The following is a 24,786-nucleotide window of genomic DNA, read 5'->3' as shown; positions in this document are numbered from 1 at the left end:
TGCCCTCAAGCAATCTCCTCTACTGACTTTCCAAATACAACCCACTGTACTTCATACCCAAAGATAATCCTCCTGAGAGCAACAGCAGAGCCTCCTTAGCCATTTAGGCATTTGCTTCCATTCAATTTTCCAGGGTATTAATCAGTTTACAGAGACCCAGCCCACTTCCTTCCCAGAATCTTTAGGGGCTCAAGGCCACACAAAAGTGAGAATATTAATATATGAAGGAATAATCTTTTAAAATAAAGAAATAAAATAAGGAAAGCTAACATATAAGACTTTCTAACCCATTCATAAGGCCAGTACTATTCTAATAATAAAACCAGACAAAAGCATCACAGAAAAGGAAAACTACAGAACAATATCTCTTATGAATGTGGACACAAAAATCTTCAACACTGGCAAACTGAAATCACAGCATATAAACAGGACTATATACCATGATCAAGTTGGATGTATCCCAGGAAAGCAAGGTTAGTTTAATACCCAAAAATCAATTAATGTAATATACCATGTGATGTGAACAGAATAAATGAAAAAAACATGGGCTGGCCCAGTGGTGCAGCAGTTAAGTGCACACGTTCCACTTCTTCACAGCCTGGGGTTTGCCGGTTCGGATCTCGGGTGCAGACATGGCACCACTTGGCAAGCCATGCTGTGGTAGGCGTCCCATGTATAAAGCAGAGGAAGATGGGCATGGATGTTAGCTCAGGGCCAGTCTTCCTCAGCAAAAAGAGGAGGATTGGCAGTAGTTAGCTCAGGGCTAATCTTCCTCAAAAAAAAAAAGAAAAGGAAAAAAACAGATGATCATCTCAACAGATGCAGAAAAAGCATTTGACAAAATTCAACACACTTTCAGGATAAAAACATTCAGTAAACTAGGAATAGAAAGGAACTTCCTCAACTTGAAAAAAGATACCTAAGAAAAACCCACAGCTAACACCACATTCAATAGTAAAAGACTGAATGCTTTCCCCTTAAAATTAGGGAAAAAGGCAAGAATCCACTCTCACCATTTCTATTAAGTATTGTACTAGAGGCTCTAGTCAGGGCAAGTAGGTTAAGGAAATGAAACAAAAGGCATCCAGACTGGAAAGGGAAACGTAAAACCACCTTTATTTGAAGACGATATGATCATATGTACAAAAAATCCCAAGGAATTCACTAAAAAACTATTAGAGCTAACCATCAAGGTTGCAGGATACAAGATCAGTATACAAAACTCAATTGTTTTTCTATTCACTTGCAACGAACAATCTGAAAATGAACTTAAGAAAACAATTCCATTTATAATAGCATCAAACAGAATAAAATATTTAGGAATAAATTTAGCAAAAGACATACAAAATGTATACTCCAAAAACTGTAAAACATTTTGAAAGAAATTAAGGATGACAAATAAATGTAAAGATACCCAATTTTCAAGGATCAGAAGACTTGTTCAAAATGGATCTACAGATTCAACACAATCCCTATCAAAATCTCAGCTTGCAAAAAATGATAAGCTAATCCAAAAATTCATGTGGAAATACAATGGATCCAGAATAACCAAAACAATCTTGAAAAAGAAGAAAGGAGATCTTACATTTCTCGATTTCAAAGCTTACTACAAAGCAACAGTAATCAAGACAGTGTGGTACCAGCCTATAGACAGACATAGAGATCAATGCAACACAACTGAGAGTCCAAAAATAAAGCTTCAGATATACTGTCAAATGAATTTCAACAAACGTACCAAGACGATTTAGTGCAGAAAGATTAGCCTTTTCAACAAATGGTGCTGGGATAAATGGATATCCACAAGCAACAGTTGGACCCTACATCACATCATATACAATAATTAACTCAAAATAGACCAAAGGTCAAAACACAAAAGGAAAAACTATAAAGCTCTTAGAAGAAACATAGATGTTAATATTTGTGACTTTAGGCAATGGTTTCTCAGACATGACACCAAAAACACAAGCAACAAAACAAATAATAGGTAAACTGGACTTCATCAAAACTTTTGTGCTTTAAAGGACATCATCAAGAGAGTGAAAAATTGATCCACAGAATGAGAAAAAATTTTTTGCCAATCATACATATGACAATGGACTTGCATCTGGAATACATAAAAAATTATTATAACTCAATAATAAAAAATAACCCAATTGAAGATGGGAAAAGGATCTGAACAGATATTTCTCCAGAGAAGACACAGAAATGACCAATAAGCACATGAAAAGATGCTCAACTTTACTAGCCATCAGGGAAATTCAAACAAAACCACAATGAGATAACAATTCATACACACTAGGATGGCTAGACTCAAAAGATAGGTAGTAACCAGTGTTGGGAAAGATAAGAAGAAATCAGAACCCTGATATATTGTTGCTGGAAATATAAAATGGTGCAGCCATTTTGGAAAACGGTCTGACAGTTTCTTAAAAGGTTAAACAGAGTTACCATATGACCCAACGAATGCACCTCTGGTTATATAACCAAGAAAAATCAAAACACATGTCCAAAACCCTGTACACAAATATTCATAGCAACATCATTCATAATAGCTGAAAAGTGGAAACAACCCAAATGCCCATCAACTGATGAAAGGATAAATAAAATGTGGTATACTCATACCATGGAATATCATTTGGCAATAAAAAGAAAGGAAGTACTGATACATACTTTAACATGAGATAAATCTGGAAAACATTATGCTAAGTAAAAGAAGCCAGTCACAAAGGATCAATTATCGTATGATACTATTTATACAAAATGTTCAGAATAGGTAAATCCATAAAGACTGAAAGTAGATTGGTAGTTACCTAGGGCTGAGAAGGTTAAGGGAAACAGGAAGTAACTATTAATAGGTACAGAGTTTCTTTTAGGGGTGATGAAAAAATCATAGAATTAGATAGTGATCATGGTTGCACAGTACTGTGAACATACTAAAAATCACTGAATTGTATACTTTAAATAGGAGACTTGTAAGGTATGTGAATAAAAGCTATTATTTAAAAAATCTACTTTACCTTGAGGGAGTTGGGTCATCTTGGCCAAGACGTGACATAATATTTATTAAGGTGTTAATTCCTATTTAAAAAAATACACAAGTAAATACTGTTAGAAGCATTCCAGGACCACGATATGACATATAGAAAGAAAATTATCTATCTCATCCCAATTTGACTTTAAAAGGTTTAACATCTGCATATCTACAAGTTTGATCAATTAGTCACTTAAAACACTTCACAGGAGAAAGAAATTTTTCTAAAAATTTCATCCATCCTTATTATAATGCTTTGCTCAAAGTGAATGTTACTGCATATGGGTCAGGAAGCACTAAAGAATGAGAGGATGAAACAGTCACCAGAGAACCAATCCTGGTGGGGATTTAATGTACAATGGGGTACACAGACCAAATCATGAAAGAAGAACCCAAACATACCTTTTTTCCGCATGTGCATGTGATGAACTTTTCTATCTCCGTATTTGGGCTGCCGAATTCCACAGTTAGACAAAGAATTCCTGGCATGATCAGGATTCATTCCAAAATTTAAGTGATGACTCGGGTGAGTCATGGCCAGCTAAAATTTCAATGAAATAAGTTCTGTCTTAAAACAGCAAAAAATGTTCCATCTTTATATCATCCCAAATGAAACAGGAAAGAGATCTGTCTATCCAGTTGAATTTTAAGCCCTGATCTTTCCATCTTATCTCCTCCAGCGTCAAATTTCCAGAGCTCTGGTGCAAGCCCCCTTCTGAAAACAAACCTAAAAGGCCACGTCTTTCAGAGGAGAATTAGAACACTCAGCACCTGGAAAGAAGACCCATAAAGAAGGAAAAGCTGAAAGAAGGGGCTCTGGTTTGACAGGCAAATTTTAGCTTTAGTCTATTTCTTTAGGGAAAGCCTCAAAAAAAAAAAAAAAGGTGAGAAAAAGGGTTTGAAAGTGGCAATCAGAGTAGAGTACTGGAGAGAGCTGTATTTCTAACTGTCCTCATCATCTCCCAGAACTAAGAGCTCAGTGCTCCATTTGTAACCTGCAAGATGAAATACTCCTATCTTGTTATTACGTGAGTGTACAGGAGAGTAATTCTTACCTGTAACAGACAACGATCTTGGAAAGTGTATCCTATCAACTTGTCCAGATGCATTAGGCATTGGTGGTAGCGGATATGATGGGTCAAAACAGGCAGCATCATTGCATGCTGGGGGAAAAAAACATTTCAATATATTTAACTTTATAAAAACTTATAAAAACACTAAATTTATTCTACAACAAACAAAAACCATTTTCACATCCCAAATTCCATCTCGCAAACTCTTGAAATAGTTAACTGGCTGCATGGCATCCTGGCAAATCTTCTACAAGAGCTAGTGGACTATAGTTGTTAAGCGTATAGTTTCTGGAACCAGAATGCCTGGGCCCAAATCCTGCTCTGCCACTCATCCATTGTGGCACTTTGGGTGAGTTATTTAACCTCTCTGTCTCAGTTTCCTCACCTGTAAAAATGGGGATAATCAGTGTAGTTACTTTCAAGGACAATTAAAAGGATTACATGAGCAAATAACAAGGCCTAGTAGCCTTCATTCAAGTAGGAACAGCCCTGGTTTATCAGTATTCAGCAGGGTATCCTCAAGGAAGTCATAAGAATTTCTGTGCCCCCTTGTCTATCTTTAATTCTACCAGAATGGACTACGACTCATAAATTCTGAAATTTTGTCAGGGTCAAGACACTTCTGAGAATCTAAGGAAAATGACTCTTTCCTCAGAAAAATGCCTATGTGGACAAACATGCAAAAATTGTATGCAACTTTAATAGGTAGGTTCACCAACCCCTAAAGCCCATCACTATCCCCTGGGTAAGAACTCCTCAGCCAGATGACCTCAAAAGGCCATTCCAAGTTTAACACTTAATGATCTAACACTCTGAGGACAACTTTGATAAAACCACCCATACAGTTAAGTCACCTGAGGACATGGAACTTTTATTTTTGTTTCAATCACTTTCCATTTGGCTATAGATTCCTTATTGGGAGATGATTTCATGAAAGGCATATCTTTTTCTTTTTTCAATAACTTTCTTTTTTCAATAACTCAAGAGAATGAAGGAGTCATTCTTATTCATCAGAACACGGAGGATGGGCACAGCCCACAGAATGACTGACGTATGCTTTACATCATTTTAGTCTTTGAAGTATTTTAAGCTAGCATTGTTTAATATGGGAAAATGGATTTGCTTGAAACTACAGAAATCAGTTTCCTGTATTAACTTATAAAGAAAGATTAGTTCTCCTAAATAGGCTCTCTAATCAACAGAAAGTCTTTCTTTCCAGTTCAATTCAATAAATACATATTGAGCACCTCCATGGGCAAGGCTTACAATAGTTGTGGAAGAGAAAAAAGACGAAGACGTTCTTTTTGTTTTCAAGGGCTTCTGAGAGATATGCCATTATGATTTGAATTACTGGCATTTTTTCCACTTTGTTTTTATAAGTACTGTATTAAAACACACAATAATATGAAAACAGAGTGTGCGGCCGAAGTATAACAGTTTTCCAGACATTTAAATTGCAGGTAACAGGGAGCTCAAAGAAATTGATGATAAAGCTCACTATGGATGTGTTATGAAGACTATATAGTGCAACTATATTTCATAAGTATGAACTCAGACTGGTGAATTGTTGATTTTTTAATATCTCCAATGAGAGATGAATCATTCATTACCTGTCAAGAAAATAACATTCTCTTTAGAGTACTCTGATTATTAGAAAATTATTATTAACATTAAGCCCAAATCTGTCTCATTGGAGGTTTACCCCTTGAACCTAGTTCTATCCCCGGAGACAAAACACATTGAATGGCCAAGTCCCCGCATCTCCTGTTGGCTAACTCAGTCATACTTCCTTTCACCTTGACTCACGTGAAACAGCTCTGAGTCCCTTCACCACTTCCTCTAACTTGCTCCAAATAGAGCCAGTCTCTCTTTCCAAATAAGTTTGATTCTTATCAATACCATGGAAAGGCATATATGACCCACATCCACATCTTGTATCCCAGACAACCAAGTCTCAATGTTATCTACGAGACTGCTAGAATCTCTAGCTCAGTCTTTAAAATTATCAGTCATTGCAATGTTGAAATACACACAATCACCGAGCATCTTTTTCCCCCCTAATTCATGCCTGGCAACTGCTTTCATTAGAAAAAAAGCTCCTCTGGAAGATTGTGAGGAAAGAGAAGTACGTAGTTTTTAAGTCTATTCAAATTCTCCCATAAATATAGAGCAATTAGAACAGCAAAATAGACCTATGAACAGTATATACACAAAAACTAGATGACACGGTATCCCCATAAACGTCTAAATAAGAGGACAAAGACCCATGTGGTCTCAACATCTGTAAGAGAGAAAAGACAGGTGGAGCAGCAGGGCTTCTCATGGCCCTGAGAACAAAGAACCCCCAAATTAACATGCATTCACTGGAAATGTGACCAAAACTGGAGAGGGCTCTGCAGAATCCAGTCCGTTGGCTGAGTACAAGAGGACAGTCTAACAGTGCTAGAGAAGCCAGGGCTCAATAAAGGCTCAAAATTAAAAGCTGAAGCTCCCTTCCAGAGTAAAGCTCCATAATGTGAAGAAAGCACTGGGAGTAAAAGCCACGTTTAGCAGAAAAGGAAGATAAAGCACAAAAGAAAGAGAAAGCCCAGATAAAAATAGAGGAGGGAAGCAGAGGGGACAGGTCTCAGGTATTATGAAGCCATTTTTTTTTAATCACTTTGCAAAAACAACAGACGGGGGGCTCTAGACCTGTGAAAAGCTATTCTGGCTTATACCGCCTTCTGAAAAGTACAGGAAAATATTTCACTTATTCAACTGAATTTACTTAACAGTATTTAATTGAAAGAGCAACAGAAAAGAATCATGATCAAATCCCACCCAAAAATTTTATAAGAAAATACAGAAAAGGAATAGAATAAGATCCTTCTGAAAATTAAAAAAAAAAAAATGCCAGAAAAACATGCCAACAAAACAGAAGAAAAGCTGTAACCTAATACTTCAAAATAAGCTAAACAAAATGAAGAAAACAACAGGAGCTACAAAAAGAAAACTATAAACAAATACTGCATTTATTCAGAAATGAGATAACTGGAGGAAAGGAAGGTTTGGAAAGAAGTGACAAGATTCAGGAAAAAGACATTAAAGGAAATACTTCAAGAATATAGACTAAGGGTCAGGACCATGGTGTAGTGGTTAAGTTCAGTATGCTCCACTTCAGCAGCCCTGGTTTGCAGGTTCAGATCCCGGGCATAGACCTACACCACTTGTCAGCCATGCTGTGGCAGCAACCCACATACAAAATAGAAGATGACAGCCACAGATGTTACCTCAGGGCTAATCTTCTTCAAGCAAAAAAAGAAAAAAAGAGGAACACTGGCAACAGACATTAGCTCAGGGTGAATCTTCCTCAGCAAAACAAAGAAAGAAAGAAAAGAAAAGAAAATAGACTAAACAGAAGGAATGCAACAGCAAATTAATCAATGAATAATGCCTTTGAGGTATAAAAGATGGGAAAGAGAAAATCCTTTAGAAAAATTAAAAATCAAAAAGAAATGAAGGATTCGAGAGATAGATACAGAAGATAAGCAAAGATACAAGATGCATATAATAGGAGTCCTTAAAGAAAAAGATCAAAACAGTAGAACAGAATAATGAATCACGTAATTCAAGAAAACTTTCCTGAGATAAAAGACAACTTGACAGCATACTGAAAGAGTACAGAGTATATCTGAAAAAATTAACAAAAAAAGAGCTGAGACATGTTCTAGTAAAACCATGTTAGTTTTTAAAGAAAAAACAATCCTTTAGGCACAGAAACAAAAGGATCAAGTCATTTATAAAACTCATATTATCACACTTTTGACAGCAATGCTTTATACCAGAAAACAATGTGAACATATTTAAGACACTAAAGAAAGAAGAATATGTGACCCACAGATTTCATATCCAGCTTAAGCAGACTTTATATTTAAAGACAAACTGTTAGGAACATGCTGAAACTCAAGGACCATTGTTTCAGTGACCCATTCTTGAGGAATCTGCTAGAAAATGAGCTTCAGACAACCAAAAAAAAAGGGGCAGACATGGACAGATGGAGTAGTGATTACCTTTAAATATATTTTTACCTGTAGATAATTCTCAGTGACTCAATACTATAGGGAACAGTTAGATACTCCAACAGGTAGTACAGTTGTGAGGAACTGAGAAGAGAATGAGGAGGACACAGAGTAGACGAGGCTGCCTTGTGCCTCAGAGGTATGACCGTGCAGTAAAAGGATCAGTTCAAATTAGATGCTGGGTGGGAGAAAGGAGCATGAGAAGCAGACAGTAATTATTTTCAATAAAAAAAAAGGGGATACACACACAGAATGAGGAAGGGAGGGAAAGCTTAACTACACTATAAAGGTGTTAGTATAACGGTAACCATTAGAATAAAAATATAAACCTTCCTCAATACAAAAAGAAATGTAGGGGGAAAAAAGGCAATAAAATGGACCTCATAGTGACCAAATAACATAAAACAGTTTGACAGAGGGGGGACCAGACATACCAGTGTGTGTGTATATTTGCTTATATTAAAATGGAAAAAAATTAAATCGTTTCTAAAAGACAGTTGCCTTTGAGCAGGGCAGGATGGCAAGAAAAGGGTAGAAGGAACAGACAGAAGTTAGATTTTTTAAAATATACTTGCTTTTATAAACCCGAGTTTGGAATCATGGTAAATATTTTACATAATTATAAAATAATATTTAATTTTGAAAAGGAACACTTAAAATCAAAATTCAAATGAAATAAATGAATTTGTGTATCCAATTTATGGTAAAAGCACAAGTGACCTTGAAACACAGTAATCTGAGCATGCACGCCTGGTGGAATAATCCTGTAGATAATCACAGACAAAAGAGAATATCCCCAGATATACAACTACTTTCCATAATCACATTGTTGGTGGTGCCATTAATACTGTTTTTCTGGGACTACCGTTTGTATATTATGGAATAAATCAAATGAGCAATTTTTTTGGTTTTGTCCTCTGTGGGGTCCATACTTCAGAGTAATCAAATAGTCAATGAGGGGAAGATTCTTTTTGGAAGTATTCTAATAATAAATGCAGAAGGAAAGACAGAATCAGCATATCACTTTGTTGGCTCCTAATGAATTACTGGGTGTAGGTCATGATCCATCAATGACTAACAAACCAACACAAAAAAGAGAGACCACACTACCACCTATGAAAAGTTGTGCAAAAAAAAATTAACTTAAATCTGATCACTGCTGTCCAACATAACTTTCTATGATGATGGAAATATTCTACATCTGTGCTGTTACAATAAGCACTAGCCAGATGTGTCTATTAGTGTTTGAAAGAGGCCTAGGATAACCAAGAACTGAATTTTTAATTTCATTTAATTTTAATTAATTTAAATTTAAATAGCCATATGTGGCCAATGGTACTGTACTGGACAGCAGTTTTAGATCTAACTACCAACTTACAGGAAATACAAGAGACAGAAGCACATATTAAATGACACCATAAAGTTGCAATCAGCAAAACCTAGACTAAACCTTAGAAACTCTACAGAACACATGATCCAATTTCTTCAACAACAAAAATTTGCAAGGAAAACATGGAATGTGAACCTATAGATTAAAGAGACTTAAAAACATTAACTACTCACAAACTGTGGATCTTGTTTGGACCCCAATTCAAACAGACTGAAATAAATTTAATAGGCAATCGAGAAAATGTGAACATTAACTCGTAGTTGATATTACAGAAATGCTATTGGTAACTGTTAAAGCTGCATGATGGACACAAAGAGTTCATCACATTTTGCACTCTAATATCGTATATGTTTGAAATTTTTCATAATAAAAATATAATACTAATAGTTCTCTTACAGGCCAGTTAGCCTTTAAGCAAAATCTTCTTTCCTTCCTTTACAGACAATACTAACTACATCACGAGCAAAAAAAAAAATTTTAATGAAGTATCTCACATGGTCCTAAAATTTGTTAACAATAACTGTAAAGCCATAAGCACCTCAGAGGTTTCTCCTTTTTTCCCCAAATTATAACTTATAAAGTATTTCCTTCACTGCATCGTCCAAAACCCCTCAATCCCCAGAGATGTTTCTTTCCACTGTTCGGTCATCTCTTGATAAAGCATTGAGTAAGAATATCAGTTAGTTTGACAATGCATGGGAGCCTTCCATCCCATTCCAGATAGTCACTGTAGGAAGACCGGCACAGCTACCAACTAGTCCAAATACAGCTCTCTGTCTACTCAATATAAATACTAACCACCACAACTCAGCTTTTCTTCTCAATGTCAACAGTAGTTCTTCAGGTACCCAGGCCTCCTTATTTTTCTCAAGGAGTCCTAGTGTCCCCAGTTTGGCATGAGCCTCATACTGGTTATATAACTGTAACGGTGCCGATTCATTGCCCCTTTTTTGACGTCTCTATGTGTCATATTTATCCACTCTCCAATTTCATGATTCAGTTTATTGATTTCCATGGGCCACCTCTTTAGTATAGCACAAGGTACAGGTACCGACTTTTATGAGATAACAATTCAACTTCAGTGTGCGAAGCCCACTCTTAAAGTACAGATCCTGTAGCAACATGATGCCTTTCTTCCACTTCTGAGTCCTAATACTGAATTTTCTAGCCTCAGTTTCAGGTTTTGATTCCCACTTTTCTTTCCAGATTACCCAGAAGTCACTCTAATGAACAGCAACACAGAAACTCTTTCAACAGTTTCTCTCTAAACATGGTTCCAAGTTTGCATTCAGTTCACATGTAATTATAAGTCACAGGACCACCCCTAGGTTTTTATTCCTCCTAATATCGGCTGGGGCATCAGGTAGAATTTTCTAACCTCCTAACTACCCTTGGTAACTTCTCTGGTTGGGAAGTTATACTTCTAGAGTGAGAGGCCGGTACTTTGGTTACTCCACCTTAGATTCATCACAACAGTTTTGTCTCTGGCAGCAGCTAGATAGCATCACAAGGCTTCTGCCAGCAACCTACTAGCAATTATTACTAATAAACAGTAGGTTCTATATAAGTGAACTATTAAATAGAAAAAACTCGAAGGATTTTAGAAAAGTGTTCATCCTTTTTTCTCCCTTAAAATTAAGTATGAGCCTATCTGTTATAGGCTTCCGGGTTATTCAAAGTATTCAGCGTATAATTCCTTTAACTGCTATTTCTCAATCACATTCTACCAAAAATACTAAATGCATTTATTTTGAATGTTTTAAACTGCGTTATTACATGCCACCTGCCATCTTATTTGAGGAACACACACAAAAAGAAAACATTTATTCTAGGATAAGAAATTAAATTTAGTTGCAAGTCAACATTACTTGTAAAAAATGAACGAAAAAACCACCGTACCTCTCTGAAAAAGCTACACATTTTATTAAACACCATTAAAATCTTTGCAACCAAAATCATCAAGGACAAAGTAAAGGCAAAGCAAACAACAGAAAAATTTAACATGCATGACCTGTGGGTAGTCAACTATGCACTAGATTATATGTTTTCTAAGTCTTTACAAAAAGACTACCCTATCCTAGAGATAAGATGAAAAACAGCCTCCAAAATTTATTCACAGAAGTACAGCCCCTAACACCACATGGTAGGAAATTTTATCTGATTTCTTTGTAAAAAAACTAGAGAGAACAGTGTTATTGCTTCCTACTGTTTACCTAAGGAATTTCAAGGTAAAAAAATTCAATCAAAATGTATGGCTACCTTCAGTTATTTAAGGGCAAGAGCTGCTCAGGACCTTTGTTGGACGCATGTAAAATGTCTGAGAATTTTAAAACATCAAAATTCCAAGAAGATGTACACCTTAAACTTACATAATGTTAAAAAATAAAGGTAAGTTGATTAATAACTTTAATTCAAAAAAAAGAATAAGTAAATAATAAAAGGAGACGTCTATTATTATATCTAATTAGACATATACATTACATTATATATAATTAGCTATAACGTCATTATATATAGACTATATATAATATATATTATATATAAATTACACAGAATGTGAAAAAAAAGTTCTAAGAAGGGATAAAATATCACCTGTGCATAACTCTTAGCTAAAACGTACCTAGAAGTTACATATCTATCAAAGGTTTTCTGTTAAGACGTAGCAGTAGAAAGGAAGACTTTCTGACCTTGGATATGCAATAAGGCAGCCCAAGAGAAAGCTAAGAGAGAAGCAGCATTGCAGGCAAGTGACTGGCACTGACAGGAGTAACGGATTTAAAAATTTTCACCGTGGAGTCTATGGCTTGCATAGTCACGCTGTTTAATTACTCCTATATTTATAAAAAGAATTACCATCTTAAAACCATTCTGGAACAAAGAGCATAAATAAATCTAATAATATTCATTCAAAAATACTCATTTTGAGCCAAAAGCCAATTAAGTTAATTTACCCTTGTCACTCTCCCTTACGTCATTTTTAGGTTTTTGCAGTTAAAATTTGAACTAGGTCGCTCCTGTGAAACAAATGAGTTGATCAGTAACAGCTCCAAATTCTCTCCAGGTGGCATTTCTGTATGTCGATGTTTTAAGCTCAGTGCAGGTAATAATTTACTTTCACAACCCCAAGAATATTCATTGATAGTGAAGTAATATTTAATATGTCAAGATACATAAACAGATACTTCATCTGTTCACCTAAGGCTGAAAGCTACAGAATGTCTCCAGGATGATTTGATTTTGGCATGTACGGAAATATTATTTCACCAAAGCAAACGGGCTTTATGGTTGGTTCTGTTTTTGATAGTCCACCCCCTGCCCCTGCCATTGCTGTTGTCCTCATTTCTTTATCCTTCAGCTTCTATCAACTTCTCAGGTAGGTGGCTGGCTCAAAACTTCATTCTTTTATATGTTGACATTTTTTTCATAAACCATAAAGCAATCCCTGTATTAAGTATATGAACTCATAGGCAGCAATTTACATTCTTTATCAAGTCATGTACACGTGAGGCTAATTTTACTGAAATCTTAGAGAGACTTCCATTGGGAGGACTGGAGAATGGAAGCATGGCATCTAGACAGATGGCAGTTGTCTTTAGAAGAGTGGGAGTCCGACAGAGGGAGGAACTATTATTGGATATTCTCTTTCGCAGGAGTGTCAGTCAGGATCCACTTTCTCCGACCAGTTAATCAAAGGAACTGATTGAGTGCTCCTGTCTACCAACCTCAAAACAGATTATAAAATATAATACATAAAGAGAGAAGATAACCTAGTCCTCAAGCTGCTTCTAATCTAGCTGAGGAGCCAGTCGAAGACATGTGTGACACAGATGAAGAACGCAAAAGTGCAGTGGAATAGATCATCCTGCACCACTATTTGTTTTACCAAAAGAAAGAGGAATAAAGGCTCAACATTTTAAGAAAAAAATGTGTGTAGTGGAATAAAACTGCCTTAGAGACTGCTAGAAGGGGTGGGAGAGAAATCAAGTACAATGGGATACTCCCTCCAAACCCACCACCTACCCATCATCAGTTACTTTTTATCGTTTTACAAATTAGGGCTCCACAGGGTTTTGGTTTAAAAAAATACTTCAAAGTTAACCAAAAACACAAACTTAAAAACCACTGAACTAGAAGATCTCTAAAATCCCTTTCAGCTCTAATGCTCAACAATTTTATGATCTCTTAAACAATCAACTCTGACTTATCCCTGAAATCACCAGATTTTGAGCAGATTGTTGAACATTCTGCTATTGTTCTTACGATGTCTGCCTTAGGATGATGTTATGCTGGTTTTAGAGAAACACTAGCAAACAGAAAAACTGGGTGACACAGCTTCAAGTGGCCCTAAGAAAGAATCAATGGGAGTAAGACATTCACTTCTGAAAGTACTTACAGTACAAAAAACTGGCCAATTGGCAAAACAACTAAGGATGTGGTGGATGTAGCTGGCTACCACTGTACTATTTAGCAATACTGCACCAATAGCAGTTCATCTGAACACAAAAATATTTAGCATTGACCATCACAAGGTAAGTGAATTACACAGCAATACCTTTAATGATAGGATTAAATCCCACTGTTCAATATAATAATTAAATGCCAACATTGATTTAAAGAAAAAATTCATAATGATGAAATGAATACCTGAGAGTGCCTGAACTTATGACAATACAGCTACCGTCAAAACAGATCAACAGAAGCCTGTAAGTATTCTTCCAAAAGGCTGAAGACAACAAATTGCATCACCTGCTCCAGGCCTGCATACTCATTCCCTTTACTGTAATTCCCATGGAGTACAACCAATATCAATCATAACAAAAGAATCAAGCAAAGAGTCAAAGAATATGCTGGGTTTGGGGGATCTCTAATCTAGTACAAATTCCATCCATACAGAAAACAAACATACTTATTGGTGACCCAGTTATACACAGCTGAAACGTTCCTCTATTAAGTTCACCCAAGGAAAAAGTATTATTATTTGGATCAAACATAAAATTTATACTGATTCTGTCCTTTAATTTGCCTTCAGTTCTCTGCCATATAAGTTTGAGTCACCCGTCCAGAAGGTTGGTACACACCTCCTTCAAGGAGTCCGCCTATAGAGCTGCTGGAGCAGCTCTTAACAGGCACCCACACATGTGCCGTGAATAAGCAGGCACATCTGAAGAACAGACTTGTCTTCACTCAATGTGCAGAAACAGAATCTAGCATTACTAATTAAGTGCACCCTTACCCCAGCAGTGGGCAGGTGAGCGTGCACACGAGCGCACACACACATACAAAACTAAACAAGACAACACAGAAACTGACACACACACACAAAAACCCAAATGATAGAAAACAACTTATGGTAGGTGTTCCATTTAGCTACAAGGTAATATATTCTGTAGAAACTTCTCAGCATTAGAAAAACTTCAGTGCCAGATGCCTTCTAAAGGAAGAGATATACGGGAAGAATTGTGTTCTCAGAAGCATCATCACCTGACAGACATCAGAACGGATGCCAGTTTTCCAGAATCCTTGGCTACTTAGCTCCACTGTTACTTCTCGCCTCATTGTATTCTTCTGTCGTATTTTTTGGAGTGCTTCCTGGAAAAGAAGTCATTATGATAAGTAACTGACAATTGTAAAGGAATATTAAGTCAAATATCAAGCGAGAGAAAATAACCTGGATTCACTGAATATCACCCTTACGTTAGGTATTCAAACCTCTTCATGCCAAATTACAATATTTCATTTGAAATGAAGGCCAGGATGCTCAAAGCCTTGGGTATAAGCCAGCCTTTCCTGACAACTAGATAACAAAAAAATCTGGACCAAATCTACCATTCCAGCAAGTTCAAACGAAAAAAAATGCTCTGTCACTCATAAAAGAAACAAAATGTGGTGTTTGGGATTTGAACTCAGTATGTAAAACTTATATCAAGCCTTATGTTAAGCATTTACATCTAAGAAAGACAATCAGTAAATTAACCTGCAACCCAACTAATTCTAGAAGTTGCCTTCTAATTTGCAAACTTCTTACAAAAACACTTGCAGCAAGGGTACATTTTATTTAAAAAGAGATAATGATCCAAAACTTTTACAAGACATAATCAGGAACTGACTCTTCCCTTTTACTGCCCTTCAAATAATTAATTATAAAAAGTAATTTTATATTTGTATGCTTATTCAATAAAAATCTCACAGGAATTCATAGTAACAGCCGCTACCACCACCTCCATCACTGACTAAGTTCTTACTAGAGGCCGAATACCATTGGAGGAAAGTTAAATAGAGTATTTCAGAAGTCCACACAACCACCTTTTTCCCTGGGTGTACCAACAGAGGGACATTTCAGTCGGGCTCTCTCAGCCTAGGTTCCCTCCTTTATAATGAGGCTGACTGGCTCAGCTCGTGGTAAGTGACAAAGCCAGAACGCAAACACTTTGCCCAACTTCAAAGCATTGCTCTTATTACTGCAACAGAATAAAACCTCATTGAGACAAAATCTATGGTGATACCGAATCTACTTATTCTCAAAATTAAAACTAAAACATAAATGATCCTGGAATACAGGCATACTACTACCCATTAGTAAAGAAATATGGAATTTGAGATATAAAACCCTACAAAATAAGTTCATCCTACTAAACTGACAGACATATAGAAGACAATCTTTTATAATTTTAAGACCAAGAAATTTGAGTAAGACCCAAAGCTGTATTATATGCAGTCTAATTAATAATAAAAGGCTAATCCAGCAAGTTTTAAACTTTCTTTAATTCCATAAAAGATTTATTTATTCCCAAAGGCAGCAATCCATTAAGAAACTGGCCTTTTTAGGGGGAAAAAATGGTCCCTTCAATACTAAAAGATGAAAAAAACCAATCAATTAGCATACAAGTGTGAGGAAGGGAGTAAAGAATGATTTTTTAGAAACTATTTTTCCATCCTAATTTTTTAAAAAAATCATACTTTACTTTCTCTATCTTATTCTAGAAGTGTAGAGTAATGCAACAATCTCAAAATAAACCTGAAGTGCATTGTCACTGATCACATAAGAGCAGGGTTCTATACCAACCTCCCTCTGCGCCAGCTTCTGTTTGTCAGTTTGCTTGACTTTGGGACTATTTGCTAGGAGGTGGCGAAGCTTCACATAACTTTTCCACAGTTTCTGGTACCTAAAAAAAGGAAAGACATACATCTTAGACAAAGAGAAGGCAGATCTAAAGTGCAACAATGCCAGTTGTTCTAATAGGCCTGCTCAATCATAATCTGCACCCTTTTGAATATCCTTAATGGCAGCGAACCTTCATTCTAAAGAAGGATACGATTTTTGGAGTTGAAGGGCATGATGACGAAGAGTCATCTGGAACCTAGTTATTACGTTGATCATTGCTTATTTGGGTTGAAAATGAGGTGTCACTGTACAGATGAATCTCTCTGGAAAGAATTCCAAAAGAGATGCACAAAAACCAATAGAAACACGTAGTTTCTCATTGTTACCTCTTTGAAAGTAACACATTTTATTTAAATATGTACTTTCTGACGCTTGTTGAAAGAAAGACACCCTTACTTAATGAGCATACTGTCAGTCTCTGAACTGCCTAGGTTGAAAGTAGAGTTGGACAGTATTAGAAAAGAGAACTCATTTGTGCCAATACCCAAGCAGCACAGCTGTACCCATTTTCCCACCGGGGAGGAAAAAAGACAAATGGTATACACCAATTTATATATACCATGACAAAAATAAGCACATTTGTAGCCAAATATGTGATAACCTGGATCAGTCTAAAAGAGACTGTTAAAGCGTCCTGGGAATGAAGAGAATATGCAGTCCTTTAGCAATTCACAGACCTGTCATCTGAGAACCCATGGAAGCCTATCACATTCTACTAACATTTTTCTGACAAGAAGGGACTTTCAAGGGATTTTCTGTCATATTGAAATTGCTCCTTTCTTGGCCTTAGTTGGGTCTGTCCTTTTTGATAACAATGGTTTAGAGAATGGAGGAAAGAAAAAAGTACTTACACAGTGCCTGGTTCACTGCTTCATACTTTTATCCAAAGGGGGGAAAAAAAGAACAAAACCCTTTAGCCTCTTCTAATATATCAGCCAGAATTGTATTTATGAATTGAAAATCTCTCATGCCCTTTTCTCCCATTATGAATCCTTAAAAGAAAAAGTTAAGTCAGGAAACTGGTTTGTTTGTTTGTTTAATGAGGTAGGAAATCCAAACGCTCCTGAAGAATATAATGGTACTACTTCCATTCCCACACGTCCTCATCTCCTCCCAGACAAACACTAACATGCCAGTTGGAAAAGCCCAAATGTGGAAAGTAACATTAATTCTAAGAGTCAGAAGTCATGCCTTCTCCTACCAACACAACCCTTCATTTTGCATGGGATCTTGAGCTCTTATTAAGATGCCCCAAAAATAGAACTCCACACAAATTCAGCAGTGCTAGGAACCAACATAGTGCTACTTCCCTCTACAGGGCACTGAAATAAATAAAAATAATAATAATGGTAAGTATTATAATGATGAATAAATGAAAAGTTCCTTAAAGGTGAAAAATATACAGGACCCATGATGACCAAGATGGCCAAGGATAATCAATTGAATAATAATTCCCTACAGTCAAATACATAGAGAAAATAATTCTTCTGGAGCTACTAAAACTTGTTTCATTTGGTAACCTAAATTTGGAAACATGGCTCATTTCAGGGCTTAATTTTTAAAAAGGAAAAGATCCACTAAAAGGTATTCCTCTGCTAATTCAGCTGTTAGTAGAAGGTGAAATTGGCTAAGACAAACACCGAGAAATATCTTACTGTGGGTCTCCTGCATAACTCAACTGTGCAGGGCGTATCCCAAAGTGGACGATAATCGGAAAAGTAATCACATCGGGGTTGAACTGTTCACGATCCAGTTGATCGATGCGGACAGAGCTTGGTTTCTAGAGAGGAAAATCAAAGCAGTTTATTCCCATAAGAAGTCTTTAAGTATTGACTTTAACGTAAGTAGGGAAGAAATTAATCGGATTTTTTTCTAGGAAAGCCTCATCCCCAAAGGGAAAATGTCATTTAAAACCCTTTAATCACAGCAGCTATACTACATAAAAACTATAATGTCATCCCTATAAATGAGTGTGTGCCATTTGGCATAATGAACAATGATTTTGTCCTTTTTTGCAGTCCACATAGAAACCTTTAAAAATTAAACTTTTAAAAGGACACCTAGTCAGATATAACTTTTCCTTAACCTCTCCAAAGGCACAGAGGAAGTATTCCACATCACGAGGAAGAGATGTGCTGGCTTATTCTGCTTAATTCCACATTTCAAATGAGTAGCTTACTTCTACTCAGGATGCATAGACAGATGCCTCTATATAATCTTTTTTTCCATTAATTCTCAGTGTACCTTGTGTTTTCCTTCAATTCTACACCTTTAAATTAGAATGTATGGTGGTACAAATGCCAAATGGTTAAGTTTCTCTTATTATGTCTATGCAGGCCATTTTTTAATTTTAAGAGAGAGCCTCATATATTTTTTCTTCAAGTCTAATAAAGGAAGAAATGAACAGCTGGTTTCTTTTTAAGTTATAAAAATATGAGGAACCGTTTGTAAACTATCGTTCATCCTCAAAGCTTAAGTTCATGATAAGATGGTAAAATGATGGAAAGTATGTTTTTGCAACCTCCTTGCTTATACTAAACTCTTATGGCAGTCCCTAATTAGAAACTAAATTCTTACTAGGCTATTGTGGGGTCTTTGGCTTAACTGCTTTAGAGCCAAAAGCTACAGAACTGATCCACACAGAGGCCAATAAAGTTTCATCTGTCCCACAGCAATGCCCAAGAACTAGAGTCTGGTTGGTTTGTCCAGGACAGAGGGGTTTCAATGCTAAAACCGGGGAAAAGTAGCAGCAACTGGAACAAGCTGGTTACCTCACACACAACTGTCGCTCCAGTCAGGTGTCTGACAAATCCAAGACGACGACAAAGTGAATAGATTTGTGTAAATTCATCCACATTAAAAACAATTTACACTTAAGTTTTTACAGAATGTTTAAATGTCATTTAACAATCAAAATTTCACTAGTATCTTGAAAAGTTGACCTCTGCTCTCAAAATTAATAACTGGACAAGATTTTGGTCACAAGTAACCTAATATTATTTAAATGTCCATCAATGGTAGCAACATGCTATTTAGGTCTAAGAATTATTTCCAATATTTGCTGCATCTAAGCAGCAGAACACATTTTTAAAAGAGTAAGTGTGTGGGGCCGGCCCGGTGGTGCAGCGGATAAGTGCGCATGTTCTGCTTTGGCGGCCCAGGTTCCCCGGTTTACACTGGGTGCTGACATGGCACCACTTGGCAAGCCATGCTGTGGTAGGCGTCCCACGTATAAAGTAGAGGAAGATGGGCATGGATGTTAGCTCAGGGCCAGTCTTCCTCAGCAAAAAGAGGAGGAGTGGCAGTGGATGTTAGCTCAGGGCTAATCTTCCTGAAAAAAAAAAAAAAAAAAGAGGAATTGCATAATTGAAGAATGTGAGCAATTTATTCATGTCTCCACGATTTTAAACACCATGCTATAGTATCAACAGAGGAAACAGTGATTTAAAATATCTATAGTATCTCTAAATTCACGGCGTGGGAGTGGGGAATGAAATAAGTTCTAGACTTTGGCCATTTCCGACAACATCTATGGTACCATCTTTGTGGAAGAAGAAAAAACATTCTCACTAATGACCAGAGTATTCCCCGGCAGAGGCAAAGTGCCTTGGGAGGGAGATTGATTGTTTTTAAGTTCTACAGGAATAAAGTACTTAATGTGACCATAATGGCTTGAGAAATTTAATAAATTCCCCAATATCCTCACCACTAGGCAAGCTTTAAAAGCAAGTACTGCAGGGGCTGGCCCCGTGGCTAAGTGGTTAAGTTTGCGCACTCCGCTGCAGGCGGCCCAGTGTTTCGTTGGTTCGAATCCTGGGCACGGACATGGCACTGCTCATCAAACCACGCTGAGGCAGCATCCCACATGCCACAACTAGAAGGACCCACAACGAAGAATATACAACTATGTACTGGGGGGTTTTGGGGAGAAAAAGGGGAAAAAATAAAATCTTTAAAAAGAAAAAAAAAAGGCAACTACTGCAGAGGATGAAATGTGCTGCCATGTCTACTCTGTCCTATTCTCAAAAGGATATAATGAAAGGATGTTTCTATGACTCGGAGTTTTCAGTATTTTTTCCTCGTTTAAACATATTTTTAGATAAATACTAAAAAAGAATTAACTTCAACTTGTTCCTAAGCCTGGCATCCAAACTTACCTTTCTTAATTTATCTCTGATTACTTTCCAACATAAACCTTTCATCCTAACTAATCTAGTTTCCTCATTATCTTCAAAACTGGCCATATAACATCCCAAATATGTACATTTAATCATGCCAATAATTTGTACAGTTTCTCTATTTCTTAAAGTGCTCACTGTAGTGTTTATGAAGCTTCCTTGGCAGCCCAGCCCAGTGATCCCACTTAAAACTACAGTCTTTCCTGACTGGCTTTTATACTGACTGGTCCATTGATTCAACAATCCATCATAGACTCCTTTCATATGGATACGCTGTGAGTTTGCACCTGGACAAGCATCATAGATAATCTATATATTTCACTACCACCTGGCTTACACAGTAGTCCCTCAACAAATGAGTTGAATGATGATCATGGTAAGGGAGTAAATGTCTTCCTCTATGCCAGTGGCTCAAAAACAAGCAGTGGGTGACTCAGAAGCACCTGAGGATTTTTTTTTTTTTAACTATAGATCCTTGAGCCCCACTACCTGGAGTATATGGGGTGGGGTTGATCAGCACATTCTTATATTTTCAGAAGTTCTCAGACTGATTCTAGCATTTTAGGAAATTTTAACCATGTCATGGAAAGAAGCCCCAGGGTGAAAGTGTTCCCAAAGTGTCCACTGTAGATCATGGGATTCTCCCAGTGGACCCACCGAAATGAAAAGGTATGTCTCCCACCACCATCACCCCCAGCCATCCTCTGACCCAGCTGTAAAACTGACAGAAAAAATGTAAATTTATGCAATTGTTTAAAGAAGAAAAATTAAATTCACAGTCATACTCTCATAATGCTATAACTTGCATATCTCTTTTAAAGTTACTTTAACAATTATTTATGTGGCCTAACAATATGACAGTAAAAATTATATTTTTTTTAGTTTTAAACAAATTTTATGTTTAAACATATTTTTATTAAACATTTTCACTTTCAAGATTTGTTTAAAATAGTCAGTATTAGCCGGAATGTTTGATTTGCAAATAGCAACATTTTGTTTGTGCAGATGTTACTGTCACGCTACAGAAAGTTGATCCAGAGTTTTTATTTTTATGAATCAAGGCTATTAAACAATTTGGCAGGCTTTTTAAAACAACAGCTTTGTTTAAATAGATTACTCTGTTTTTTCACATGGAAATATTTTAATTCTCATTTCTGGAAAATTTCATCCTGATAAGATGCCAATATATAACTATTTTATGAAATAACATATTTTAGCAAAAAAATAATTTTAATTAATATAATATATAAAACAACATTTTCTTTATAAGAGTAAATTAGTTATCTTTTAACTCTCTGCCTTTAATTTGTATATTTTTACTTCAAAAGTTAACATTATAAGCTAATTTGTAACAATTACAGCAAAGGATCGATAAAAAAGGACAAATACCACAAAAGAAAATTAGAGAAAGGATATTAACAGGACATTATAAAAAAAAAAAAGAAAGGCCAAAAACATTTAAAATATCAAGTTTTGCTAGAAACCAAAATAAATACAAAACTGAACTAAATAATTTTTTGTTCCTATCAAATTGACAAAGTTACTTTGTTAAACTAGTAGAACCAATATGAAGAAACGGGCACTCTCATATACTCCTAGTCAGAGTGCAAATTTTACAACCCTTCCAGAAGGCAATTTGCAACATACATCAAAAGCCTTAAAAATGTGCATACCTTCAGCCTACTAATTTCACTACAGGACTTCTTCCTAAGGAATTAGATGGACACATATTCAAAGATACATACATATATATGCATGTGTGTATGTTTATACAGACATATACAAATTCAATACAGCATGATTTGTTATATCAAAAATCTGGAAGCAATCCAGATGCCCAATAACAGGGGGTTAATGAAATAACTTAGGGGCTTTTTATTTATTACACTTCTAAAGAAATTTAAGACTACAAAAAATGTTAATTTTGTGGTTATTTCTGGAGGAAGATGAGAAGGAAAAGGTCTGAATATTAATAATTAATAGTATGATGCCAATTTTGTTGCAAAACAATATGAAATAAATCTACCCTAATGAGACTAGAAATGTGAGTACTATCATCCCTGGAGAATGGAATCATGGATAACTTTTATTGTCTTCTTTGGGCTACTTTTCTATTTTCCTAATTTTCCATATGAAGATATACTATTTTTATACTCAGAAAAAGATCAGACCTGAACAAACCTAAAAACTTCAGAACTCTCCATAATGGGCAGAATAAATTTACCAATCAGATGAACTTACTATTAAATATGCCTACATTGTATTTCTCTTACTTACTAAATATTTAAAGGAAAAAAATACTCGAAGGACAAGAAGCAATGAGTAAAGCTTTTAAAATGTTCTGTTACTGTTTCTATGAAACATTCAAACCTGGACAAAAAGGCGATTCAGTCCCTGAACGTGTAAACCCCAGAACATACCGTGCCAGGGTTGGTGACGATCATGCCTTTGCATTCTTCTGCGTATTTCTGCCACTCAAGTTCTTCCCACTGAAGCATATTGGCAATCTCCTCTTCGGGAACCAGAGCTTTGCTGCACCGTAATAAATAAAGGAGAATCTGGTGCATGGAAAGCACTTCCTTCCCTCCATCTTGGGTAGGAGTGGAGAGAAAGGGGAAAAAATAAAGCTACTCAATTAATAGCTGATCATCCGCCAAATAAGGAAAAACAAGACAATGGGGGGGGAAGCATTTAAAAAAAAAGGTAATTTAGAATTTACATTGTTTAACCAGGTGCCAAGTAATAAGAAACCCATTCTTTTCATTGATGAGCAGTGCTCATAAACCATCTCATTTACTAAAATGGCAACAACAACATTATAAATGATAAAAGCCTCCATTTGTGAGGTATGAATATAAAAAAAGTGCCTATCTAAATAAATTTAAAACCACCTAGCATAAAGAACCACAGTTTATAATATACAGAACCATGTTATGTCCTAAATATTTTATTCTTTCTAAGGTAACAGATGAAAGCTCTTTAGAAGTGATGTTACTGTCCTAAGGAAATTCTAAGCTTTATGAGATATTTATGGCTGTTTTCAATAAGCTATCGTTGCGTTATGGTCTAATTTTTTGGTGCTAATGTGCTGCACCTGCCATGATGAATAGAGCTAAAGAGCCTATACTAATATCATGAAGATCATTATGAAGTTGGTACATGGAAAAAATACCAAGTATTCTGAAGCTTACAGAAGCATATATCACCAAGTACAGAGGATTAAAAAAAGACACAATTAAAGTACCTTGGAAAAAGCCAATTACTCTGGGACTTGAAGAACCAAAGACATTCATTTAATGTGGGCATTAATTTGGGGCTCACAGGTTTCTGCCTTCTCTCTGGCCCTAGCTTCTTGACCAACATGTGCAACCACCTTGTATCCGTTTTCTTTGCCTAGTCCCACTCCAAGAAAGGACAAGAGCCCTGAAGGTTTAGGGGACAATGACTATCTTCCCCAGGTCAGGAGATATGCTAAGAACAGTAGTACAGAGCTCAACGCTTTATGGAGAAATGGGGAGAGAAGATGGTGGCGATGGGTGGGCACAAATGATAACGTCCTCCTTGCGCTAGAGGAGTTAACAGCACCCAAGGAATTTTGGGTACTAGAAAACAGAAGAGGATAAAAGATTTTAATACAAGTTGCTGTGGGAGAAGAACTTGGACAGGCCTACATATCTGAGAGAGAAGAGAGAAAAGATCAAAATTTCTTTTGGATCTGTTTTTTTTTAATCTCAGATGCTGCTCTGGAACTAGATGGCAGTGGTACTACAGAGCCACTGTATGTGTAGGCATTAATTCATTCATTAATCCAAATACTTGCTCATTCACTCAACAAATATTTACTGAGAACCTATTCTATAGTACCTGGAAACAGAGCGGTGATCTAAACAGCCA

The 24,786-nt window shown here is 36.2% G+C and overlaps 1 protein-coding gene across 7 annotated transcripts in view; it reads right to left on the bottom strand.

Annotated features, from left to right (window-relative positions):
- DROSHA (drosha ribonuclease III) overlaps nt 1-24,786 on the bottom strand; it is a 118,755-nt gene that overhangs the window by 44,042 nt on the left and 49,927 nt on the right. For 6 of the 7 annotated variants that reach the window (XM_046671940.1, XM_046671939.1, XM_046671943.1 and 3 more), the window contains 7 exons: nt 23,313-23,482; nt 18,370-18,494; nt 16,616-16,715; nt 15,034-15,141; nt 4,087-4,194; nt 3,434-3,572; nt 3,018-3,078 (listed from right to left, as the gene is read on the bottom strand). In XM_046671940.1, coding sequence (XP_046527896.1) covers nt 3,018-3,078; nt 3,434-3,572; nt 4,087-4,194; nt 15,034-15,141; nt 16,616-16,715; nt 18,370-18,494; nt 23,313-23,482 — 811 coding nt within the window. The remainder of the gene's footprint in view (nt 1-3,017; nt 3,079-3,433; nt 3,573-4,086; nt 4,195-15,033; nt 15,142-16,615; nt 16,716-18,369; nt 18,495-23,312; nt 23,483-24,786) is intronic. The other variant, XM_046671941.1, reaches the window with a different exon arrangement.

The sequence above is a fragment of the Equus quagga genome, chromosome 9, assembly GCF_021613505.1.
Source record: "Equus quagga isolate Etosha38 chromosome 9, UCLA_HA_Equagga_1.0, whole genome shotgun sequence".
In the NCBI taxonomy this organism is placed as follows: domain Eukaryota; kingdom Metazoa; phylum Chordata; class Mammalia; order Perissodactyla; family Equidae; genus Equus; species Equus quagga.
This window is presented reverse-complemented; position numbering and strand designations above follow the sequence as displayed.